At 55.0% G+C, this 24,695-nt stretch overlaps 2 protein-coding genes across 5 annotated transcripts in view; one reads left to right on the top strand and one right to left on the bottom strand.

Annotated features, from left to right (window-relative positions):
- NXN (nucleoredoxin) overlaps positions 1-21,073 on the top strand; it is a 44,553-nt gene extending 23,480 nt beyond the window's left edge. The window contains exons 2-9 of one of the 4 annotated variants that reach the window (XM_071817120.1): positions 3,773-3,925; positions 8,467-8,584; positions 9,793-9,926; positions 10,272-10,372; positions 10,880-10,986; positions 15,596-15,775; positions 17,358-17,570; positions 19,961-21,073. In XM_071817120.1, coding sequence (XP_071673221.1) covers positions 3,773-3,925; positions 8,467-8,584; positions 9,793-9,926; positions 10,272-10,372; positions 10,880-10,986; positions 15,596-15,775; positions 17,358-17,570; positions 19,961-20,082 — 1,128 coding nt within the window. In that variant the 3' untranslated portion in view covers positions 20,083-21,073. The remainder of the gene's footprint in view (positions 1-3,772; positions 3,926-8,466; positions 8,585-9,792; positions 9,927-10,271; positions 10,373-10,879; positions 10,987-15,595; positions 15,776-17,357; positions 17,571-19,960) is intronic. The other 3 variants (XM_071817121.1, XM_071817122.1, XM_065853312.2) reach the window with 3 other exon arrangements.
- A 1,174-nt stretch (positions 21,074-22,247) lies between these two features.
- MRM3 (mitochondrial rRNA methyltransferase 3) lies at positions 22,248-24,666 on the bottom strand. The gene is made up of 4 exons (XM_065853178.2): positions 24,401-24,666; positions 23,603-23,847; positions 23,053-23,220; positions 22,248-22,886 (listed from the first exon to the last, which is right to left on the bottom strand). The coding sequence occupies exons 1-4, from the start codon at positions 24,658-24,660 to the stop codon at positions 22,342-22,344; spliced, it is 1,218 nt and encodes a 405-aa protein (XP_065709250.1). The 5' UTR covers positions 24,661-24,666; the 3' UTR covers positions 22,248-22,341.
- Between the last annotated feature and the right edge of the window lie 29 nt (positions 24,667-24,695).

The raw sequence follows: 24,695 nt of genomic DNA on the forward strand, positions 1-24,695 counted from the left end.
GATGGGTGTTCCAGATGCTGTTCCCAGCAATTGGATCAATGACATGCTTATTCAGACCTTTCATCTTTTTAAAGAAAGAAAGTAGATCGTATTTCTTAAGATCATCTAAAGCATCAAGGATCTGTGATCCCTTTTTTGCCGGGGTAGATGTCACAGGTTAATTTTTCCCCATTCAGGGTCTGGACGCTGCATGAGATGCAGAACAAAATTCCACAAAGCGAACCGGAATTAAGTTGCAGGTTTAGTTCTCATTAGTGTAAAATCATAAAATCTGGTGTTTCTGATGTCTGCAAGGAGAGAAGGAGAATTAACTCCTGGAGAATGTAACTGGAGGATACTTAAAAGGCAAATTGTTCGCGTACTTTCTTTAAAATTTGCATGAGTGTAGTAAAAGGTCAGCGTAACTGCGGAGTCTTCTCCTCAGATCCTGGCTGGCTGGTGGCTGATTGCAGGAGCCTGTTGCTAAGTGTTCCTGGAAACGGAATAGAGATGAAGCAAGATAATTGTACAAGAAGGAGGTGGGGGGGGAATCTTGGAGCTCGCGGCCGAACCGCAGAGCTGCCAAACGAGATGAGTATGTTGGAGTTCGACTTGGTGGCTGAATTGAATCAGTTCTGACCCAAGGGTGGAGAAAGGGGTGACCGAGCTTGAAATTCCGTGGCAGATCCTTGGAAAAATTTGCTTGGGCGAGAGCGGGTGATTTTGTTGCGTTTCCCATGGCCGGTCCAGCTCCAAACCCGTCGGTTCCTCGGGATGGGGAGGCAGATCCTGCTCCTCGGCGCTTTGTGCTCTTTCCCTGGATAAAATCTCTGTTCTGCAGTGTGGGTTTTGTTAGCCTGGGTTCTTCTGGAGGGTCGGTAGTCACGGAAAGGAGTGGGCTAAAAGAAGAACGCAAACAAATAAATCCAGGTCTTGAGTAATGCAGAAAGCCCTCAACTCCAGATGATGTAGAACAGTATTTTCTACCCGTCTCTGGCCAGCCTCCCCTCTGAAGAACAAACTGCTGGTTGTTCTGGATGCTGCAGAATCGGATAAACCCCCATGCAGTTCCTTTTTATTGCTGAGAAGACAAGGAAGCAAAAATTCCTCCCTAACTTTGGTCGTCCTCTATTTGAAGGTCTTGTAAAAACACCACAGACTTTCCCTGTCTCCATGGATCGATTTCCTGGAAACAGTTTTAATAACTGTTTCTGGAGTGATTTCCACCATCCCAGAGCTTTTTACAAACTCTGAATATAGTAACAACTGAAACGCAGCCACATCAGAGGGAGGTCGCTGCCAGCACACAGCAGCCTTCGGCGTTTTATGAAAGAGCACACGACCGGCTCTTCATTTTGCACAGAACCTCCCTCTTGCCCCGAAAAAGCAGGGTGACCATGAGCCAGCACTGGGCCCTTGTGGCCAGGAAGGCCAATGGTACCTGGGGTGGGTTAGAAGGGGGTGGTCAGTAGGTCAGAGAGGTTCTCCTGCCCCACTACTCTGCCCTAGTGAGACCACATCTGGAATATTGTGTCCAGTTGTGGCCCCTCAGTTCCAGAAGGACAGGGAACTGCTGGAGAGAGTCCAGCACAGGGCAGCAAAGATGCTGAAGGGAGTGGAGCATCTCCCGTGTGAGGAAAGGCTGAGGGAGCGGGGGCTCTGGAGCTGGAGAAGAGGAGACTGAGGGGTGACCTCATTGATGTTTACAGATATCTAAAGGGTGAGTGTCAGGAGGATGGAGCCAGGCTCTTCTTGGTGACAACCAATGAGAGGACATGGGGTAATGGGTTCAAACTGGAACACAGGAGGTTCCACTTAAATTTGAGAAGAAACTTCTTCTCAGTGAGGGTGACAGAGCCTGGCCCAGGCTGCCCAGGGAGGCTGTGGAGTCTCCTTCTCTGCAGACATTCAAACCCGCCTGGACCCCTTCCTGTGGAACCTCAGCTGGGTGTTCCTGCTCCATGGGGGGATTGCACTGGATGAGCTTTCCAGGTCCCTTCCAATCTGTGATTCTGTGTGATTCTGTGAAAAGATGAGGTAGCACCCCCGCCATCCAGCCCTCTACATCTCCTCCTTGAAGCCTGCGATCCCCGGCTCCAGCCAGGGGGAATTAATACCCCGCGTCTTATCTGACATTTTCAACACCCCCGTGGGATTCGCGGTGTCACCGGCTCCTGGCACCAGCCCCTGGTTGTGACAAGGGGGACGCAGTGCCCGAGCTCCTGCCTTCCCGGTGCCGTATTTCACCCGTGGGCTCTTGCCTTGCTGTGAGACTGTATATTTTGTAACTTCCATCAAAGTCAGGATGTAGCTGGAGCTTTTTGACCTTGCTACTGATTTATCGCTGTCACTGTTTGTCTTTTTAATTGGTTTGTCGGTACAAGACGTACCGCCCAGGGTTTGAAATAGAAGAGGAAGCCCCAGCCTCCTATCTTCTTGTTTCTCCCTGGTTGGTGGCTCTGGATCCAGGACCCTCTTGTGTCTCGGTGCTGGGTTTTGCGGGGCAAATCGGGTTCCCCTGTGTGTCCTGCACCTGCCCACTGTGTATTTCACAAATCCCCCATCCCCTCAGACCCCTCGGGCTCACCCAGCGCTGGTTGTTGGTCCGATTGTGCAAGGTTCCCTTTCAGATTAACCACTGAAAACAAACCAGAAACCACGCTAATACAGCGTTGTGTGTATTAAACAACAACAAAAAAAATAATCCAAATTTTTCCCTGCGGGTTTAAAAGGGTTTTGTGTTTGGTGGGAACTCTGTCTAAACTCAGGGCTTTTCAGAAGCGCTTGTTTCTTAATGACCAGGGATTGCAAGGTGCTCAAGATTGCTACCAGTGCTCGGTGCCTTGGAGCCAACGGTAGCGGCACAAAGGAAGGAGACCTGGTGGAGCGTGTGGTGGTGCTGGCAGCCGTCCCGCTCCCGGTGACGGATGAGCCCGGGGACCGAGAGACACCCTGAACTTCAATTCTACGTCCCAGGCTGCCACCCCTCCCCATAAACAGATGGGAAAAATATCCCTTCCCTGTAGAGAGAGGGAAATCATTATTTTTTCTTATTACCTTTGTGTTTACATAGCTGTTTCTTACTCAGTGCTAGTCATTTGCAGGTGTAATTTATAGGGGCCACGTATGATACACTTCTAACATGTGTCTTAAATTTTTCCCACAAACTCCCTCCGTCCTCATTGCTTTTTATGTGTTTGTCTTGCTGTCTTACCTACTAGGAAAGAGTGGAAAAAATGCCAGTGAAAACAGGTAACAGAAAGTGGGTTTGAGGTGCTGGCAGAGCCGCTGGGTTCTGCACCCACCTTTGTGGGAGAACAGTTCTTTATGATGTATCTTGAGATGCTCACATGCAAGCCTGATTTTAAGAGGTAAAGCAAGGTGTGCACATGGAGAGGAAAAATAATATATATTTGAAATGCACGGAGGTGTATTTCCTAGTTCTGGGTATGATGCTTACATTGTGGATTGTGTTTTGAATGCAATTTGAGGAACACCTGGGAAAAAAGAGGTTTCTAAAAGACATCCTCGTTGTGTTGATAGACCAGCCTGTCTTGTAGCATCCTCCCTGCATGATTTGCTGCCTGCCTTATTATCTGTATGCTTAGACAAATGCTCCTTCACCCTGATCGTGGGATCAAATCAAGCTGCCAAGCCCAGCGCCGCTTTGAAACTTGCACGTACAAACCAACCAGGTCACCTTGTGTGTCAGCTCCGGGCCCTGGGGCTTCGCTCTCCATAGATCACGTTAACCGCTCTTCAGTCCTGCTCAAATTAAATGTTTTCTTATCAGACGGGGGCTGCGGAGCATCCAACCTGTCAGCCAGCGTGTGCGTCCGGACGGAGGCGGCTCGTGCTGTGTGCCAACCGTATGCTGCGTCACCCCAAATCAAACGCTCAGCTCGCAGTCGGTTGGATGGGAAATAACAAAGAGCGACGGTGCCAGGTGACCAGGACGATAAGAGGAAGATGAAGGGCTGGGATGTGAGGTTGGGCTGGCCCGGGTCCCTCACCCCGGGGCTTTGGCCGCGGAACTTTTCAGGGGAACAAAGCGCAGCCCACGGCTGCCAGAAAACCCCGCGGAGAGGATTTCCTCCTGTTTCGGCTCCAGAGCTTTCGCTGTCGTGTTTTCACGGCTGGGAAGAACAAAAGCTGAGGGGTCAGCTCCTGCCAGGGGCTCCGCAGGCCGGGCCGTGCTGTGCTGGGCTCCCACCATGGAGCCAAAAGCAAGGAGAGGGTGGAGGTGACAAACAGGACTTCGGGTTTGTTGTATATTGTGCTTGCGCTGTAACATGAGTGGTGAGGGGACCCTGCAGCAGCTGAGTACTGCGGGAAACTGGTCCTAAGGTTGGTTTTAACTGGGTTTTATCCCACCACAGGCAGCGTGGGGACCGATAACGCAGCAGCTTGGCTGTCACCGGTCCATCCGTGCCAGCAGCCCCGGTGCCCTGCGCTGTCAATCTTGTTTATTGCAATTCCAAATCCTCCTTCCTCAGCTCATTAACGTTCTCAGAGCAGACGTCTCTCACCATTGTGTTTTGTAATTAGGTTTTGATTTGCTTTCAGAGAGAAACAGCAGCACAATAGATGCTAATTCATCCCAAGCCTTGCTCCATCTCCTCCGCGTCGCAAGGTCAGACCTTGACGTGCACCATCTGCCCCCGGCGCGTCCCTCGCGGTTGGGCTGCGTGTCATTCCTGCTCCGCATCCCCTTCGGTTAAGGGGGTTCCCTTACGGACGAAGGGAAAGAAGCAGCTAAAGAGACCTGGAAGAGCAGCCTTCGCTTGAGCTGAGTTTGAATCACAGAGACAGGCGTGACCTGGGTTTAAATCTCTGGGGCAGCCTGCTCTCTGCAGAGCCTGGGTGGCCCCTGGTGCTTGTAAACCCTTTAAGGCACGATGTAAAAGCCTCAATTTAACATTGCAAGCGAGCGAGGACAGAGAGGTTCCCCGCAGTGCCGGGCTGTGGGAGCGGGGCGGTGGGAATGGCCGTGGCTGTCTGTCCAGCCCGGAGCCGCTCTGTGCGGTGGAGATGGGCTCTGCCGGTCACAAGGGTGCTTTACCACCCAAATCCTGCTTGTGGATTCCTCGGGCAGCCTTCGTGTTCCAGCCTATGGCTCTGGAAGGAGAGAGAGACAAGAGCTGAGCTCGTGTCTGTAATGGAAACCCTGCTGTGTTTTCGTGGGGCTGCTGGAGAATGGGGTCTGTCCAACACCTCCCCGGAGGAACTGCCCAGACCCTGGAGTTAGATTTCTAGAAGAAAATTAGCTTTGTGTTTCGTTTAGGAGAAAGCCGCAGCCATCTGTGTTAGGAACATGTTCATTATTGCTGAGGGACCTGCTTTTGAGCTTTGTCTGGGTGTCCCTGGTCAGGGGGACCCAGGGGGTGCAGGGGCAGGTGCCTCCGAATCCTCTGCATCTCCTGACCAGAGCCAGCTCCATATCCTATGGAGGATGGATGTACAGGACCTTTTACAGTCCAGGCTCAAACAACGGGGCAGAAACGCATCCCCCAGCGAGGGTGGGGGGACCACCTTCCCACCCGCCCGGGCTCATTTCACCGCAAGCAATTTGCTTTATCTTTGGCAGCGTTAACCGCTGCGCCTCAGGATTTATGTTAGCAAGCGAATGCGACCAAGGGCTGATAAATCAGTCAGCACAACCAAAAATAGCGCCTGGCAGCTGTTGGGAGACGGGGATCCCTTCCCCGTCAGTACGCGGCGGAGCAGGAGGGGGTTTCATCCCTCGGCCGGGTGCCAGCCCTGCGCAGAAACAGCCCTGGGCTCCTGGGGACACCTCTCGTCTGACACCTTTATCTGGAAAAATTACTGCGGCTGCCTGCAGACTTCTCCATAACGTGCCTCTTGGACAGACCTTTCCAAGTCACCAGGGTGGGGGATATAACCAAACCGCCTGCCGGTGTGGGGAGCGGCTTTGCGAGCGATGCTGCGTGGCCTGACGACTTGGGATCGCAGGTCCTAAGTGATCATTTTCAAGCCTCTCGTGACCGGTCATGGGTGGAGTCGCAGAGGGAGCCCAGGCTGTGGTTTCCAGGTCCTCCAGCACCGCGTGGTGATGCTTTGCGCAGGGATAAGGTTACCGGAGGAATCTGGTGACTCTGGTTTTTCCACTGGACTGCGGCACTTAACCACCTGCACAGGAGCCAGGGAGGTTTCTGTGAAGCTGATCAGCCCATACGATCTTTATTTCCTTGCTCCTTCTCCAGCGGCCGTTCTGGGGTGAGGATGGAGTTTAGCAGGCGTGCGGCTTGAACCAGGAGCGAAGGGCGCTCCGAGAGGATCAGCTGCTTTTGGGCTGAATAGTCCGTAGATTATTTCCACATCTGTGTTAGCTTTGGCTTGATCCCGCAGATTTGCAACAGCTGTTGGGAAGCGGAGCAGAGATCCCCTCTTTAAATGGATGATCAAATCCTTGGAGTGCGGACTGTGTTATTTCTATGTCATCCTCTTCACGGCAGGAAAAACATCTTTTCAAAGTTGCTGAGGCAGCACTCTGCCCTGCAGCCTGAGCTATCATCCCGTCATCCTGCGGTTTCGGAGCAAGTCGTAATTTGCTTTCCGCATCCCACGCCCAGCCCGACGCGGGACCCTTTGCGAGGTGGGCGGTTGTGCAGGTACGTGTACCAAAAGTGCCTGTTTTATTTTCTCTGGGCTCCCTTTCCTGCCTGGACCACAACGAGCGGAGTGGGACCAAGGAGGAGCTCATCTGCTTTCCAGAGTCCGCGTGTCTGCAAAGCCTCGGTGTTTTACACTGAGAAAAAGCAAGCGGTGTGATAGTTTACCACAAGACGGATTAGGTCATCCTGGTGTTCAGAGGCTTTAGGTGGAGATGGGATGTTATTGCTCAGCTGCAAAAAAAGTGGCGTGGTGTGGGAATCCCACAGCGAGCTGTCTTATCCAAAAAGCCCAGCTAAAATGAGCCAGGCTTATTTCCTATCAAGGTTCTGCTCTTTCAAGGTCCTAGGAGATGGAGATTAATAAAATCTTCCTAGATGGGCGTTAGCGCTTTCCGTCAGACCCAGGAGGGTTTTGTGAACGCCCTGTTGAAAGCCGGCTGGCTCACACCACTCATTTGGGTTTATCTTTTGTAAAAAGGTATTGGAAGAAATATTTAATACAGTGCTGTTAAAACCTGAGTGTGGACGTGACTTTCTCCCTCAGCTCCATCTCTGGTGAGCAAACTAAGGGCTCTGGACGTTGCCTCCCATTCCTGCTCTCATTTGCCTGGTGCCCAGATCGTTGCCTCTTTGGAAATCGGGGATGGGGATACACAGAGCTGCAGCCTCTTCTTCTGGGGGGGAATCTGGGTCCATTTTCCATACTGATGGAAGCAGCAATACGTTGTGTGAGGGTTTCTCCAGCTCTCGTGGGTGGGATTGTCCGTCCCCTCCTGCCTTTTGCTGGGTTTTATTCTCCAAACGCCAACGAGTTGTAACTGCCTGGAGCCCGAGGGGCTTTGCAGAGCAGAGCTTAGGGGAAGGAAGGTTGTGATTCATTTCCTTCCTTTCTGGCTCTCGGCTGTGGTTTGGCTTTTGTTTAAGAGTTTGATCATTTACTGCTTGAAATTCTTGGAGAAATGTAAGTAAAGGTGGCGATGGCAGCAGCGCAGCAGGGAGACTGGAGCCAGCCAACATCTGCAGCCTTTGTCACCTCGTTCCTCCCCATCCCCGGGAGCTTCTGTACGTGAGTTAAGCTCCAGACTGCCCTGTGCCAGCAGCACGTGCTGAGAAACGTCAGCCCAGGAGTGTGTGACACCCAGAGCATCGGTCACCGCCATCGCTGCAAAACACAGCGACCATCAGACAGCAACATCTGGAGCGGGACATCCAAAATGTGGCCGTCGTGGCAGCGTGGGATGGACGAGTTGGGCTCCGTGGCCCCTGGGCTGGTGTCAAACCCGTCAGTCGGCTCCAGGGAACAAACCCGGGAAGCCTCATTTGCAGAGGAATTGTGTTTCTGTGTATTGGCCTTGTTTTCAGCGCGGCTGTGTCTTGGCAGGGATTGCTGGTTTGTTTAATTAACATTGAAATGGGAGGGGAGGAAACAGCCAGGGAAGTGTTACAAATTACTTCAGAACAGTGGCGTTAAAGATATTTGTGCTTACCAATGTCTTCTAAACAAAGACCTCAAAGTATTGTAAATATTTAGCTCCATTTCACTTGCAAAGAGGCGAGTGCAACAGGAGGAGAAGCTTTTCTGGTGCTCATGGGTAAGGCCATGAGACAAACGCTGGTCTTGCCCGTGGCACCGAGGGGACAGTGGTGACAGATTGTGTCTGTGTGGGCACTGGGGGTCCAGACTGGCCCAGCAGCTCTGCAGAGATGTCCTCACATGCCTTCGGATCCCTTGCTGAAGCACCAACTCTACCCCTTTGCTTAGTTCCTATCTGAAAGATGCTAACGCCCCAAAATCTTCCTCTTTGCGCTGCCAAGTTCACCTTTCTTCTCTCCCCTCCGATCTCTTTTACAGCTGAAGCTGTGGAACAAGTACAGAGTCTCCAATGTTCCTTCCCTGATATTTATCGATGCCACCACCGGGAAGGTGGTTTGCAGGAACGGCCTCCTGGTCATCCGAGATGACCCCGAAGGTAAGAATGGAGTCCTCTCTGACAGAGAAACGTGGGCACATGGCTGCCCATTCATTTTAATTGCCTTGGGGGGGGAAAGGAAACAAACAACTGTTGTTATACTTAACTAATCAAGGCACTGTATTATTTTCAGCATAAAATTTTCTGCATTATTCCTGCCAGATCTTGTGTTTTGGTTTTGCCTGTTGAAAAGAACAAAGATTTCCCCTCCAGGTTTTTTTGTCTGAAGTGCTAATGAGGAAAAAGTCAGAATAACCGAAACATTAGGTTTGGATTTTTCCCTGCTGGAGGCACATGGACAGAGAGACCCAGGGCCCAGAGTTGCCATACCTTGGGAGCAGAATCCTTCCAGGATACTGAGCACGACTTTATCACTGACATCACACTTTAAGGATAACAAATTCCCCGTTATTTACAAATGCAACAGAAAAATGTTACTGTTCTCCATTTCGGAGGTTTACTGTGCTGGGGGTTGATGTTAAATCCACGTTCTTCCGATCTGCAAAAGCAAACCGAGTAAAATGTGTGCCCGTACTCACAGCCTCATCATTCATCCATGGACATGTATAACCCCTCCATCGTTTCTTCACGCGGTAGACACCGAGTGCGGTGCCTGAGTGTTTAATTCAGGTGGCAGGAACTGTGCAGCGAGTGCAACCGTGGCCTGAGCCATCTGGGACGTTTCCTCCTGTCTGGCTGAGCAGGGATGTGCTGCTCGGGGAGCTGGCAGCAGACGGTGCCGAGCATGTGGCTGTGTGTACGCACACATGCTTGCGTTGGGGTGCAGAGGGTTAGTCTAAGTTTAGTTTGTATGTATAAAAATCTATATATAAACCACCTTTTATATATAAGGTTTTATAAATAAATAAGTATATATATATATAAATGAGGGTAGTATCGCTACAAGGCGAATAGTCTGACTGCATTCCTGAGCACGTACCACCTTGCCTTATGAAAACAAACGCTGTAGATAAGGAAAAGGTGCCTCACCAGGCACAGAACCAGAGCAGGCTTGGTCAAGCCAAAGGTGCCTGTTTGAAAGAGGTGGCCCTGGCTCTGCTGCAGATCGTGGCTTCCCCGGCTCCCCCATACCTTTGCAGAATGCGGGTGGGGGTTTTTTTTGGTGGTACTTTTTGAAATTGTGAATACTGCTTGTGCATCTTGCTGTTTTGTGTCTCCTCTCCACTCCCATCCCAACCACTCCCCAGGTCTGGAGTTCCCCTGGGGGCCAAAACCCTTCAGTGAAGTTGTTGCTGGGCCTCTGCTAAGGAACAACGGCCAGACGCTAGACAGCAGCGCCCTGGAGGGCTCACACGTTGGCGTCTATTTCTCTGCACACTGGGTGAGTGTAGATGCTTGGAAGAGCAGTTGGAGTGAGCTTGGGGTGCCCTGGGGATCCCCCTGTGGCCTTGGGATAATAAAGACCTCGGGCCGGTTGGCGTTGAAGCAGTTGAACCTCCAGTCATTCTGGTAGAAGCCGCACCATTGTGGTGGCCTGTCACCCTCAGCTGGCCTTTCCAAAGGGGAAAAGTGGCCAGATTTTAAAAATGGATGAGGTTTTGTGGGCACCTTATGGGCCATAAGCCTCAGCCACAGCCAGGGCTGCTGCTCCAGCACAGACGAGGTGACATCTGGCTTTTCCTGGTCACTGGAGACAATGTCCTTATACACGTGTTGTGTTTTGCAGTGCCCGCCGTGCCGGAGCCTCACCAGGGTGCTGGTGGAGTCCTACCAAAAAATCAAGGAGGCGGGACAGAAGTTTGAGATCCTCTTCGTTAGTGCGGACAGGTAGGGAAGGCATTGACGCCCCGTGCAGGCAGAGCTGGCTCTTCCCCAACCGGGAAGCTCTGGGCATTGCTGGAGATTTGATTTGAGGAGGAAATTTGATTTGAGGAGGAAATTTGATTCGGGGTATCACAGATTGGCCGTGATATCAGAAAGGCTGCCTGAATCTTTGCCTTCTGCCCAGCAGCAAAGCGCAACAGGAGGCTATAACGCAAGGAGCAGCTCTGTGTTTCACTTTGTGGCTTGTGGGTCTGAAGGATGCTTGAGCTGCTGCTCTCACCATGAGCTGACATTCAGAGTTTGGAATATTTCTGGGGGGGAAGAATGCACCATGGATGCCTTCTTGAGGCCCTAGGGGATTTAAAATTGGTCTAGCGCTCCCCAGGTTGTGTCTGCCAGCAGCCCTCGCTGGTGGGCTTTGGTGGAAGGGATTAAGGGCTTTGCGGGCCAGGTATTTAATGAAGAAAGAGCCTTGCGAGACAGATCCCGTGCCCTGTTCCCCTCGCACAGGTCAGAGGACTCCTTCAAGCAGTATTTCAGCGAGATGCCCTGGGTAGCCGTGCCCTACGCCGACGAGGCCAGGCGGTCGCGCCTGAATCGACTCTACGGCATACAAGGTAGGACGGGCCGTGCCGCCGCACAGTTCTGCTCCTCTCAGTGAATATTTGTAACGTCTCCTTTTGTTTAACTAAAACACAAAAGCAGCAAAGCACAGCACAGTGCCCTAGGCAGAGCCGCTTCGTGTTCCTGCTCTCCACAAACTCACATTCCTACCACCTGCCAGGCAGGCTGTTAGTTGAAACAGGACTTCCATAAACAACCTAATTCTTCCTGGAAACTTGGAAACTGTTTTTGGCTTGGATGTTTTTTTGCCTAATTACGGATTTATTTATTTTGCTTTTTCTTGGAGGTTTGAATTTCTTTTTCTTGCTGTTTTATGTATCGCAAAGGCAGGCCATCGTTCTCTGCAGGGGCTGAGGGAGATGGCATCTGGTTTGTGTTAGTGACATGAGTTACAGAGGAGCGTGTGTTTGATGTAAACCATGGCTGCGCCTTTACTGTACGTGCCAGTGCCAGAATTCCAGCAGCCCCGGCTGCTCGGAGGGGCAGGGGAGGGCTCTGGCTGTCTGGGTGGCTTCAAAGGGTCCCAAAGGCTGTAAAAACTCGCAGCAGCCCCCCGGGGACTGGCACCTTGTTCCTGCAGGGCACAAACTGCCGTGCAGGGACGTGCGAGGTGAACAGCTCGCAAGGAGCTCTTCGGTACGCACGTGTGGGTTCTCCCTGTGGTTAAAAGGTCTTTTTGCAACTTAACGGTTTCTTACCCGTTTCAGTGTGGCGTTGGTGAGGTGGGCACAGGCTGGTTTGTGAGGTCTGCAGGTGGGGAAGGGACAGAGGAGGAGGGGGAGTGTTGCCAGAGGTGGCCCAGGGCTTGGGGACAGTGGCAGGGCAAATAATCCCTCCTCGGAGTCCCCTCCGAACCCCCCTTCTGGGTGAGCTCAGGTGCCGTCGCTCAGCTCCTTTCCCTGACCTTAAACCGAGAATAACCATTCACCTGCTTTAAATAGCCATCAGTTTGCTGCTTAATTACCTTCCCATGAGGGAAGAGCTTTCCAAGTTCATCCGTCTTTTCCCCAGCCCTCTCACAAACCTCTCCAGCGCCGGTTTCAGCTGCAGGACTGCTGCCCGTCTTGCTGTAAATAAGGTGTCGAGCCCTGGAAACCGGAGCAGCAGGCATGCTGTAGCCAGGGAAACAGCGACAACAGCTTTCCCTCTGACTCCAGCCGCTGGCTCCTTAAATGTCTCTCTTCATTGTGTGCTGACGTGAAAATGTCAATATTTGCTGTCACCCAGGCCCTGACCCCTTCCCCTGCCAGGGAGTTCCCATGCTACCCCCCGTTTCAGCTGCTCTCTCAAGGATGCCGACCCTGGGATTTGGGCATTTTGGAGTGCAAACCCTTCTGCGTATCTGTCGTGGTTTTCCTCTGGGAACCTCTGTCCAAGGAGGATTCCACAGAGTCACATCAAACTGTGCAGACGGGCTGAGCGGCACCTTGTCCGTGGCGTTGCTGTCCCACCTCCTTCCCCGCCCGGGAGCTGTGCAGGCTTTGCAAAGCTGGGCTTGTGTCTCTGCACCACGGTCTGGAGCAGGGTGCTGGGACCCCTGCTCTGCTCCCCAGGGGGTCTGCGTTGTCATTGACCCCCGCACGGGCAGCAATTGAGGATCCTCCGCACCGGTGTTGGGGTTGCCCACCTGTTTGCGGTCAGGCTGCCGCACCGCCGGGGGCGAAATCTTTCTACAAACACAGCGAGACGTCGCGGGCTCAGCTCATCGCCACTGGTGGTTATTCCACCTATGTGGAAAACAGGATCTGTGTAGTCTCACTTGTGTTTCCCCACATCCGTGGCTCTGATGCTGCGAAGCATCTTCGTAGCCCATTGAGCTGCAGCTCTGAGCCAGCGAGAGCACGTAGCTCATTCAGCATCCCGGTTACGGTCCCGGTGCTGCGTTGGGTGGTGAGCAGTGTGCACGTGGGGTGGTTTTCCTACTGTTTTTTGTAAGGCTGGGAGCTGAAACAACAGCAGAGCTTGTCTTCTCCAACTGCTTTAAGTTCCCGAGTGGTGGAAAGTAGCAAGAGAGTCAAATCTCGTGTTGTTTTAGTGCTGCGTTGGCCCCTACAGCACTCAAAAACTCAGTGTAAAATGCAAGTTGAGTTATTGGCCTTTATTTGGGTTTACTTGAATGCCTCTATTCATAACCCCTGCGCAGTCAGTGGGCTGGACCGTACCCACCTATATTAAATTGCCTCTGGGTGCAGCACTATCTCGAAGAGACTCATGTCTTGCGTCCTGGCTGCTTAGAAATAATTCTCCGTTTTGTTTGCTGCTCCTGGGCTGCGTGGTCCTGCCTCGGGTGCAATCCCCTGACAGATGAGATTTCCGTGTCAGATATGAGTTTTAATATATAAATAAGTAGAAATATCGCCAGGTTCAGTAACAAATCATTTGGCCTCCGTGTTTTCATAAAATGCTGGCCCCGTGGGAACCGAATCCATTTTCTAATGCGTAAAATCAAACTGAGCCCGTCTATGCTAATTCTCATCCAAAGCTTATACAATATTCATTGCAGAGTGTGTGATCCGTGATTCTTCTTGATAAGTAAATTCTGGTGTTATGACTCATGGCAATTACCAGGGCCCCCAAAAGGCACTAAAATAACGTGTAGTGGCTGGGATGAGCAGGAATGGGGGAAGTATTGAGGTTAGTGGGTGTGCGTGAGGTTACAGAGGGTTCCCCAGTGCTGCTGCTCTGCGTCCTGTGCAAAAAGGATGCGTTTGCCAGGGGAGCAGTAACAAGGTTCACCATGCTAAATCCAGCATGAATTATCTTAAAAATCTTTGTTTTCCGAGTCACTTTTGTGTTTGCAGTTGGAGGTTGGGCTGGGTGCTCTGGGGGATGTGTGTGAGTCCACATACAAAAATCAGGTAAAGTCTGAATGGTTTGAATAGCGGCTCTGGGATCGCACAGCGATCTGTATCTAAATCAGGCGCTTAATTTTCTCAGATCAGCAAAGCTCATTTGAAATCCCTGCCTTGGAATGAGCTGCATTGTTCGGGCGACGGGGAGGGGTCTGGAGAGGATGGAAAAGGCGGCATTTGGAATCGTAAATGGATAAAGACCTGAATCCTGTGGGATGCCAATGGCTGCGCTTCTCCTGGCTTCAGTAGCACTTTGTGCCTCGAAGGGCAGGGCCGGGGTGTGATTTCCCAATTCCTTCCACGCTGTTTAACCCATCCCTGCCCTAGAGCTATTTGGAATACCAGCAGGTAATGAATAAGCCTTTTTTGTGATACAAAAAGGTTTTCTTGGCATACCCTTAGGATTTGCAAGCCCAGCCGTCCCCTGCACCAGCCCCGGCACACCGGCAGGAATGTGAGCGGCGCTGCCGGGCTGGAATGAGGGGAATGCGGCTGCTCGCCCGGACCTGCAGGCAGGCTGGGACAGACAGACATGTATTTCCTAGAGAAATGCCTAGAATTCAGGGCACTTGTGAGTAACCCACTGTCGGACAAACACGGGAGCACATGAACGCTGGTCGCTTGACCCATCTCTTGGGTTCTGATCCCAAACTCCCACCTCGTCCTTCCTCGTGGGATGTCTCTTTGCTTCCTTGAAGAGAGAGGAATGGTGTGCTTTCCAGATGAAGACACCAACCTGAGCCACGTGTGTTGACTCTCCCGGGTCTGTTTGGTGGCCAGAAAGCATCACTGGTGCTTTATCAGATGGGGCAGTCAGCAGCTGGTGTCCACCCGGCCAGGTTCGAACAGGGGACTTGGGCTAAATCTCTGCTGCGAGCACGTTCGCCCCTCTTTTCCAACAGCAGCGGCCAAGCGAGGTGGGTGCCCCGTTCATTTGCGAGCGTTGGATGCGGTTTACGTGTGACAATTCTGCTGCGTTAGTCTGCAGGATCCCACTCCGCCTCCCCTCGCAGAGGCCTCTGCTTTCTTCTGTGTTTTTTGGGGGGATCCATGGCCCTGAGCACTAAATCAGTGCTGGTCTGGGGGCCTTCCCTCCACCATTGGTGTCAGATGCCTATGTGGTGCAAAAAGCATCCGAACCAGGTAATACTGTTTGTGACTGGTCAGACACAGCCCTGTGCTCTGGAAATGGATGGGTGGTTAGCGCTGAGGAGGGGCGTGGGGGTTCACGGAGGAGTTCATGGCTGCAAAATATATGGTGTTGGTTCTGGGAAGGAACACACCCTGCTTCTGGCTGCCATTGTCTGCAGTCTGCCCTGCAGAAAGGTTTGTGTGTTCCTGTGGACCGGAGCTGGGCTGTTCCAGCGGCAGCCGCGTCTCAGCACGAGGGCGACGGTGCCTGCGGGGCAGCGCCGGTCCCACTGCGCTCAGAGGCGCCTGTCCCGTGCTTCGAAAGAGGGGATGTGTGAGGAGGGTCTCTGCCTGGTCCCTTTGCATCCAGGAGCATCAGCGTCCGATGGCGGTGACGTCTGCCTGCGCTCGGGCAGGGACAGGCAATGCCAGAGCCTGAATTCCAGCGCTCTGCAAGGATGGAAACAGGATCCCAGGACCCCAGTTGTGCACCGGTGCAAGCTGCGGAGAGGCAGCGGCTCGCTGGGCTCCCGCGAGAGCTGGGGCAATAGGAAAGGGCTTTTCTCCCCGCGCCCTGGTTTGTATTTTGTCTGATCCTCCCCATTTTTTCCCATCGCAGGCATCCCGACCCTCATCGTGCTGGACCCCAAGGGGGAGGTGATCACGCGGCAGGGCCGGGTGGAGGTGCTGAACGACGTCGAATGCCGCGAGTTCCCCTGGCACCCCAAGCCCGTGCTGGAGCTGACGGACTCCAACGCCGTGCAGCTCAACGAGGGGCCCTGCCTCGTCCTCTTCGTAGGTACGGAGCATCCTGGGGGAGCACAGCTGTCCCGTGGTGGGGTTTGCTGGAGAACCCCCCAGTCCCCGAGCCTGCCGGGATGGCGGGGGGCCTGGCTTGGGGCAGCGCTCTGCCCCGCTTCCTCGCACACCCTTTGTGAGCAGCGCACCCTCCTCCGCAGCGCTGATAACGCGGCTCTCGCTCTTTCCCTTCTTCCCTTTCAGATTTCCTTTTGACCCTGACTATTTATTCAGCGGAGCCCAGCGGGGAACGTAAGCACAGAGCCAAAAATACTCCCCTGGCGCGGGGCGGACCGGCCGGCCACGCCAAGCGTGATTGATTGGGGCCGGCGCTGCAGGCCTCTGGCAAGAGTTATTTTTATCTTGCTCTGAGCAAAGTTTTTCTATCACCTTGTTGCGAACCGGGGCTCTCGCTCAGCGCTGGAGGGGATGCCCGGCCTTGGTGAGATGTGCCGGGGCTGAGATGAAGCTGGTGCTGCACCGAGGCAGGAATTGGGGATGGGAGCTCCTGTTGGCCCATGTCCTGCTGGGAGACCCCCCCAGCAGAGCGGTGCCCACGCTGTGCGAGTGGCAGCACCCCCAGGAGAAGAGAGGCTGAGCAAGAGCCGGTTGGGAGTAAATCCTGACCGATCTCCATCTGTCCCCGGAGAGGCTGGGGCTGGGTTAGCCAGAGTGTGCAGGGCTGCCTGGAGCGCTGCCAGCAGCGCTTGTTTGGAGAAGAATCAATCCTTGCAGGCACTCCACAGCTCTGAGGGTTTCTCACTGTGGCAGGCAGGGGACAGACCCCAAAATACAACGTCTCTGGTGTCCCCCGCTTTGCTTTGAGAAGCCAGAGAGGAGTGCAGAGCAGGGACAGAGAGCGCGTCGGGTGGTGACACTGGGGACGACCAGAGCAGCACGAGCCGGATGTGACTGGGAGACCAGGGGCTGCTCTTCTGCCTTTTTTTAATGCCAAAAGTTGTCCCTGAATTGAAATGGTTTCATTTCGATGCTGCTCAAGGACGCAGTCTTTCCTCTTCCCAGCTCGGTATTTGAACTTCAGTGGTGGCTGGTGTTTGATTGATGTTGCCATCTCTTTCTGCTCTACCTCTGTCAAATCAAAGCTGCCTTCAGAGCGCTGCTGCCGCAGAGACTCGAGCAGAAAAGCTGCTGAGCAGCCGTCCCGAGGCGGAGGGATGGTGGGTGGCGGGCAGAGGTGGCAGGCAGCCTCAGATCAGCACGTTCGTTTGGTCTTCAAAACATCCCGACGCTTCTCAAACTGCAAAGCGGCTTTTTTGTGCCTGTTTGTCCCTTCGCTTCATTGGCGGCACCAGGGAGTGAGCAGGGAAGTATTTCGGGAGCAGGAGCTGCTCTTCTGTTACGTGTTTCCCTGTCTCACATGAAAAGCGCGTTTCAGTTGCTCCCTAATTGCTACAGAGCCGCGCGGCTTTGAAGTTTGGCGCTGCGCATCCGGGCTCTGGTTTCCTGCGCGGGGCTGCTGTGGGACAGAGCTGCCAGTGCCCGCCCGCTTTGCATGCCTTTGATCCTAACCTCCTTTTTGACTCGCCTCTTTTGTTTTGCTTCCCCACCTCTGTGCCCTGCAGATTCAGAGGATGACGGGGAGTCAGAGGCAGCGAAACAACTGATTCAACCCATAGCTGAAAAAATCATCGCCAAGTACAAAGCCAAAGAGGAGGAGGCACCGTTGCTCTTCTTCGTGGCGGGCGAGGTAAGCGGAGGAGAGCACAGGGCTGCATCCTGCTGTGTCTTTGTACGAGGACGGACTTTAGTTGGGTACTGCTATCGCCACCTTTCAGGTGGGTATACTGAGGCACGGAGCTATTGCAGGTGGTTGGGGATGGCAGAGCAGAGCTGGACCTGAGTCCTTGCTCAGTCCCCGTGCTCAGGGCTGGATATTAGTGCTGGTGAAGGGGTCCAGCTGTGTTTGCTCAGAGGTGGAAATGCCTGATGGAGGGTGAGGGAGCGCTGGGGATGGGCAGAGCAGCACTGGGTGGGGCAGGAGGGAGCAGGAGCTGCCACGCTGGGGCTACCAGCCCCACGCTGCACTGCGCCCTCAAACCCTGCGGCCGTGCGGGCAGGAGTCGTGGCTGGGCAGGGGGAGAGAAGCCAAGGTTTGGGGTTTGGGTTCAGCCTGGCCCCAGCAGTGCTGCCCTTGGGTGCTGCCGCCTCCTTCTTCCTCAGGAGGAAGGCAGGGATGGGTGCTCCAGCCTCCCAGCCTGCCAGAGAAAATGGGACATGAGAAAATTGGGCTCTCCTGGCCTCCCTTTCCCCCACACAGGCACTGCAGCAGGTTTGACTGTGAGGAAGGTTTTAGTGTAAGGGTCAACAAAAATCTCCCGGTCCCCGCTAGCCCCGTGGTTCCCTCCCACGGCACCGCTCGGGTCTGCGCAGGTGGCGGCCGCTGCGTGGCCGTGCGGCTGCTCCGTCCCCCGCGCCCACGTCACAGCCGCAGTGCGCAGCGAGCGGGGCCCTCCAAAGCCACCCTGTGCACAAAAGGGTCCCCACGCTGCACCCCAGCCCCCCGCCAGGCAAACCGCCGCCTCCCGCAGCCCTGTCACCCCCTCCAAGCAGGTCCCGCTCCCGCCGCAGTAACGGGTCTCTGAGCATCCCAGCTCAGCCTCGCGCCCCTGAATGAGCCCCTTGTTGGAAAGGCTGGTTTGGGAGGGTCCATGACCTGCCCCCCTCCCCCAGAGCCTGTGAAGCATTTTGCTCCCTCTCGCCGGCTGTAGCTGAAACATTGCTGCTATTCATCCGGCTCCCGACGTCCCTGTGGCGGCCGGGCCGAAGAATGGGGAGCGTCCAGCACGTCCCATTCATCCGTCACCTCAATAGCCGGGAGCGCTGGCCCCGGGTCTCGCTGGCCCCTGTGCACAAAGCAGCTCGGCCGGAGCAGGCGCCTCCCATTCGTCTCCCGATGCCGTCTGGGCTGGTTTCGCATTGATTAAAGATAGGTTTTGGTCCCCTTGCAGCAATCGGAGAAAGGATGAGGCATCCCAACACCTGGCAGGAAGGGTGGGGGCAGCTGAGCACCCCGGCCCCGCTCGTCCTTCCCTGCCACGTGGTCCGGCTGCGCCAGAAACCCCTGCAATGGAAGGGGAGGCGCGACAGCCGCCGCAGAGCCACCAGCCTGATTGATTCCTGTCACTGCCCTCGGAAGGGGGCTCAGAGAAACGCCCCATTTGCGATGCTGCGCATTGTGCACTTGGCCGGGAGCGAGAGCTCAATCGCGCCGGCTTTGGGTTTTGCACCACACAGCCTTGGTAGAGCCAGATGGGTCTTTCCCTGTTGCCCGGTGTGGTGTCTGGCCGAAAGGAGGGCACCCCCGCCCCTGTGCAGCCTGCTGCTGGGGGGCCTGTGCCTCTGTGTGCCCTCAGACGCTGGAGTCTGCTGGGGGTGTTCAGCGTTGGCTCAAAGCCCGGCCTTTCAGCCCATTCCCCTTTTCTGCTTTGCTCCGGTGTGCACCTGGGTCTGTTCAGCCTCCACCATGGTGCACGGTGAGGCTGCGGCTGTGCCGGCAGAGAGCTGCCGAGTCCCCGCGTTTGGCGCTTGTCCCCAGCTCCTGAGCTGTGGATGCTGAAATCTCTTCTGCCCCAGAGGCTCTGGGGTGGCCTGGGGAAGCAGCTCAGTCTGGGGGTGCTGGGAGCTGCGCCGGGTGCGGAAAGGGTGGGAAGAGCGCACGATCCCATCCTGCCCTTTGTCTCTTCCGACCAAAATGATTCTGTGATGGGACAAGAGGAAATGGCCTCAAGTTGAACCAGGGGAGGTTGAGGTTGGATCTTGGGAACAATTTCTTCCCGGAAAGGGCTGTTGGGTGTTGGAACAGGCTGCCCAGGGCAGTGCTGGAGTCACCGTCCCTGGAGGGGTTGAACAGATGTAGAGATGAGATTCTTAGGGACATGGGTCAGTGCTGGTGTTGGGTGAGCAGTTGGGCTCGATCTTGAGGGCCTTTGCCAACCACAATGATTCTGTGATAGCACAAGAGGAAATGAGCCCAGTTTGGTTTTGACACAAACCGCAGGCAGCAAGGCGGGTGCTGCCCGCTGTACCCGGGTTCTGCAGCACTGGGGCAAGGCCCAGGCTCTCGGGAGGAATTTCTGGGCTGGACAGTGGTGTGGAAGCAGCAAACTGCTCCTGGTTGTCCCGGTACTGCTGACAGCTCCTCCCTCCCTCTTGTTTTGGCCTCCAGGACGACATGACCGACTCCCTGCGGGATTACACCAACCTGCCCGAGGCTGCGCCCCTGCTCACCATCCTGGACATGTCGGCCCGGGCCAAGTACGTGATGGATGTGGAGGAGATCACACCTGAGATCGTGGAAGCCTTTGTCAGCGACTTTCTAGCAGACAAGCTAAAACCTGAGCCCATCTAAGGGGGCTTCTGCACCAACAGACGTTATTTAAAACTAGGTCTCTCTTCGGCCGCTCGTGGATTCTCCAGCGTGTCCTCACGCCCGACCCAGTATCCAACCTCCTTGTGGTGCCTTGTTTTACGCAGTGAATCCTTCTCCTAAGCAAACTCCTTGAGATGCACTTTCAGCAGGGAGTCGTTGGCGTTTGGAGACTTCGCTTGTGCTTCATGGTGATATATTCTCTAATAACCAGGCCAGAACTGTTCCCGTATCGTTATTTTATAGACGGCACTAGCTAGCAGGCAGATCTTTTTTGCATGGTGTTCTTCCCAACGTATGCATCAGGCAGTGGATGGGTTTCTCGGGGCTCTTTTCTTTTTCTTCCCCTTCTTTCCTTTCCCACCGCCCCTGCTGACTAAATGACTTTAAGGAAGCAATAAGGAAACTGTCCCCTTTGGCCCCGGCCTGTCCTCCTTTTCCCCATGCCCAGTGCCCTGTTGAGGCCAAGACAAAGTCTTAACTGCTGACAACCTCTGAAAGGCCACGGCGCAGCCGAGCTCTTCCTCCTGGGGTGGGACCTTTCTGGGTGTGATTCCCACCTCCCACCCCGAGCACTGGTGGTTGTGCATGTTGGGGGGACATTCCCGTCCCCCTTTTTGGAGTCAGGAGGAAATCCAGCACCCCCGGGCTGCCCTCGCCTCTCCCTTGTGCTCTCCCCATCCCCTCTCTCCTCTGGTATGGATTGTCCTGTCCTCTCTATGTTAGTTGATTGAGCTGTTTTTCATAGGTGTGTCCCAAACCCAACGTTAATGGTGCTGTTCTTTTAAAAAATAACCAAAAAAAAAAAAAAATCCTTCCCTAACCCAAGCAGCACAGCCAAGCCCCCCAAAAGTGACATTGTAAAAACTGTACATGGTGATTGGAACTTTGTAATAAAAACCGTTATAATAAGCTCGTCCCCGGAGGTGCCGCTTGCTGTGTCCCGCCGTGGGGAGAGGGGGCCGTCCTGAGACCTCCGTGGAAAGAGAGGAGCCCCCAGCCCACCCAGGGTAGGTGTCGGTTCCCCTCATGGCGTTTCACTGCACATCACCCAGGGCTGGTGACACCCATGAGCTGTTTGGGGACACCATGGAGCAGCAGCATGGCCTTGCTGCCCCACACTGTGCCCACGTACTCCCTGGGCTCTGCTCACCCCCAGCCAAGGGTCCCTGGGATGGGGGCATCCAGAGGGGTGTGTGAAGAGCTGGTGTTGTGTGAGGCTCCGCTTTTCCTTGCAGCTTGTCAGGCAGCAGTGGCGGGATTGTGGCCACTCCGCTTTTATTGCTGTTGCAGGAACCCACCTGGGCTGGGAAAAAGAACCACACAAATCCTCATGTGTGTGGGTTTCAGAGGCTCCTGTGTTCAGTGGCGATTCACTGACCTGTGGGGTCACCTGTCCCAGGGAGGACAGAAGCAGAATTTGGGCAGTGAGCAACCTACCCTTAATTAATCTATATCCCCTTTACTGGAGATTTTTGAGGAAATACTCTTTTCAGTGAGTCACCTGCACCGCAGGGTGAAGGTCTCCGCAGTGAGCTCTGTGGGGCTGGACTTGGTGGTGGCGTTGCCCAGGTGGGGACAGACACCAGGGACAGACACCATCACGTGTGCTGGAGCTCAGAGACCCCAAATGGCAGCCAGCTCAGTGTGGGGCAGGCACCCTGGCAGGGTCACAGAGCATGGGGGTTTGGGTAAGCACAGGCAGCTATTATTTGGCCTTTCTCACCCCAAAACCAGTAGCGGTGAGGCCGTGCAGCCCAGGGCTGGGAGAGGAAGGACACATGCGCTGTCAGGGGCATCCGGGCCAGGCCGGGACAAACGCTGCTGCGGCAGCTGTGCCCTGACCCCGCGGGGGGAGCCGAGACCCCCCCCCAGATCTGCTGGGTGGGCCTGGAGGGGCTGCGACAGGAGGGAGGGAGAAAAGCTGAAGAGCCGGGCAGTGGGAGGTGGCTGCTGGCGAGGGCCACCCCGCCGCCCATTCCCTTCTCTCTAGCATCACCGTGCGGCCACAGCGCCGTGGGCTGGCCCGGGAGCCCAGCGCTCGTCAGGCACAGCTCCAACCCTGCCAGAGCTGTTTAACATCCACTTACTGCAAACCAAACAGCACGAGCTGCTCTTTTATTAACAACACAGCGTGCCAAAGGGAAGAGATGCTTCTTCAGCACCCGATCCTCAGCGGTTTATCCCACTACAGGGAGCGTCTGCCTTTCGTCCTCCCGCTGGTGCCTCCGCAGCAGCTGTCTCTTCCCCTCAAACAGCAGGATGCCCGCGGCAATGGCAGAGTTCAGGCTGTCAATGCCTGGCACCACGGAAATGACCAGTCTCTTCCCCCCGGTGCTGGCTGCGAGGTGAAGCGCCTCCAGACTCAGGCCGTGGGTCTCCCCACCGATCACCACGGCCACTGGAGTCTGCGTCCAGTCCTCATAGTAACACTGCGTGGCCAGGTTTGGGACAGAGACATTGTCCGCTCCCTCCTCATCCTCGTGCTCCGGAGCACACGTGGGTTTGGATTTCCCGGGAGCAGAGCCGGCCCTGCCAGCTGCCCTCGGCACAGACGCGGCCTCGTCCCGAGCACCTGGGTCCTTGTTGTCAGCCACGCAGACCCGGATGCCGGCAGGAAGGTTGCTGGGAACAGATTCCCAGTCCAGGTTGGCGAGGACGGGCAGACGGAAGTGAGCGCCCATCCCTGCGCGGAGCACCTTGGGCTCCCATGGATCCACGCAGCCTGCAGTGGATGGGAGAGAAACAGCCACGCTGCGGCAGCTCCCACAAAGCTGGATCCAGCAGCAAATCACATCTGGGCTCTCTCATCACCTTCCAGCGCCTCTTATTCCCTGCATTACCCCCAAATGACTCAAACTAAAATTTTCCCCCCAAGGAAAGGCTCTTACCTTTGGTGAGCAGCACCCTCTCACAGCCAGCGCCTGCTGCAGATCTCAGAATAGTCCCCAGGTTCCCTGGATCTCGGATGTTGTCACAGATGAGGAGCAGTGGCAAGGAGCAGCTCAGCTGGGCGGCAGGGTAAGACATCTTGGTGTGGTCGGGCTTGGAGAAGATCCCTGAGGAGACAAAGCGCCAACAGGCTCTGGCTGACACACCCAGAGGAGAGGCTGTCTCCGATTTAGTTGGCCCAAATGTCACTGAAGACTAAGAACGTCGCTTAAAAGAAGTTTGAGAAGAGTTTGTCACTTTACAAGATAATATCCCAGCAGAGCTGGAGCAACGCACTATTAACAATGAGCATCAGCACCTTCAGTGCCCTCTGGGCGCCACTTTCCCTGCTACCAGGCCAAAGCAAAGGGAATTCTCTCAAATTATGCCACTCTCAACAAGCTGCCAGAACGTCTACAGCAGGCTTATGAAGAGACTCATTATCCACTTATTAAGTGTGAAATAAGTTTCCCTTTGAGCAATGTTGTGACTGTTTCTAAGGCAACTCACCTATAAGCCCCTGAGGAGTCACAAGGTCAGACCAGCTCTTAATCTCCTCAAATTTCACCTTAACTAAGTTGGCTCGTTTTAGTGCTGCCTCGGGCAGCTCCTTCAGGTGCCCCACAGTGCTGAAGAAGAGAGTCTGCAGCACTGCTCCTGCCTCCAGAGCATCCTTGATCAGCCTCTGACCCTCCAGCAGAACCTTCCCGTGATGATCCCGAAACTTCTTCGACTTGGCGATGGTCACCACTTTTCTGCAGAGGAGTTAATGAGAGAAAACGGCTGTGACAGTGGCAAAACCTTCAGTCTGATGTTTGCCCGTCACTGAATCATAGAATCATTGTGGTTGGAAAAGGCCCTCAAGATCACTGAGTGTCGAAACATTACCCCACCCTGGCACTGCCCCATGTCCTTGAGAACCTCATGTCCGTCTGTCCAGCCCTCCAGGGATGGTGACTCCAGCACTGCCCTGGGCAGCCTGTTCCAATGCCCCACAGCCCTTTGGGGAAGAAATTGTTCCCCACATCCAACCTCAACCTCCCCTGGCACAACTTGAGGCCGTTACTTCTGCTCCTGGCGCTTGTTCCTGGGGAGCAGAGCCCAACCCCTCTTGGCTCCAACATCCTTTCAGGCAGTTGTAGATTTGTCTGCTCCAAGTCTCCAGAGCAGCGGTAACAGGCACCGCGGTGCCAGTCCCACCCAGAGCCCCCAGTAATCGGCGTTTGCCTCAAATTCCGAAGACCCGACACGGGCGGTTCCGCGGGCCCAGGCGGACACACGCACCCGCCCGGTGGGTCGCAGCCTCACCCCAGCCTCTTGTCACCGGGCGCCGCCTTCTCGTACCACAGCCCCGGCCCGGCCGCGCTCCGCTCCACCGCTGGAGGAGGAGGTGGCGGCGGCGGCTCCCGGGAGCTCCGCTGCGCCTCGGCCGCTGCATTCCGCTCCTTCTGCGGCGGCAGCACCCGCACGGGGCTCCTCCGCAGCGCCCGCACCCCGCGCCGCCCCAGCGCGGCCTCCCCGGCCCGGCCCAGCACCAGCACCGGCACCACCCGCCGCAGCGCCGCCATCTTGGCGCGACAGGCGCGCCGCGCGTGACGTCATC

Source organism: Patagioenas fasciata, chromosome 19, assembly GCF_037038585.1.
Source record: "Patagioenas fasciata isolate bPatFas1 chromosome 19, bPatFas1.hap1, whole genome shotgun sequence".
In the NCBI taxonomy this organism is placed as follows: domain Eukaryota; kingdom Metazoa; phylum Chordata; class Aves; order Columbiformes; family Columbidae; genus Patagioenas; species Patagioenas fasciata.

Excerpts from the sequence above, each read along its gene's own strand:
- MRM3 (XM_065853178.2), bottom strand. The coding sequence starts at position 24,660 with ATGGCGGCGCTGCGGCGGGTGGTGCCGGTGCTGGTGCTGGGCCGGGCC. Across the intron at positions 23,848-24,400 it reads CCCGGTGACAAGAGGCTGGG|AAAAGTGGTGACCATCGCCA; the intron begins GTGAGGCTGCGA and ends ACTCCTCTGCAG. Across the intron at positions 23,221-23,602 it reads GACTCCTCAGGGGCTTATAG|GGATCTTCTCCAAGCCCGAC; the intron begins GTGAGTTGCCTT and ends TTGTCTCCTCAG.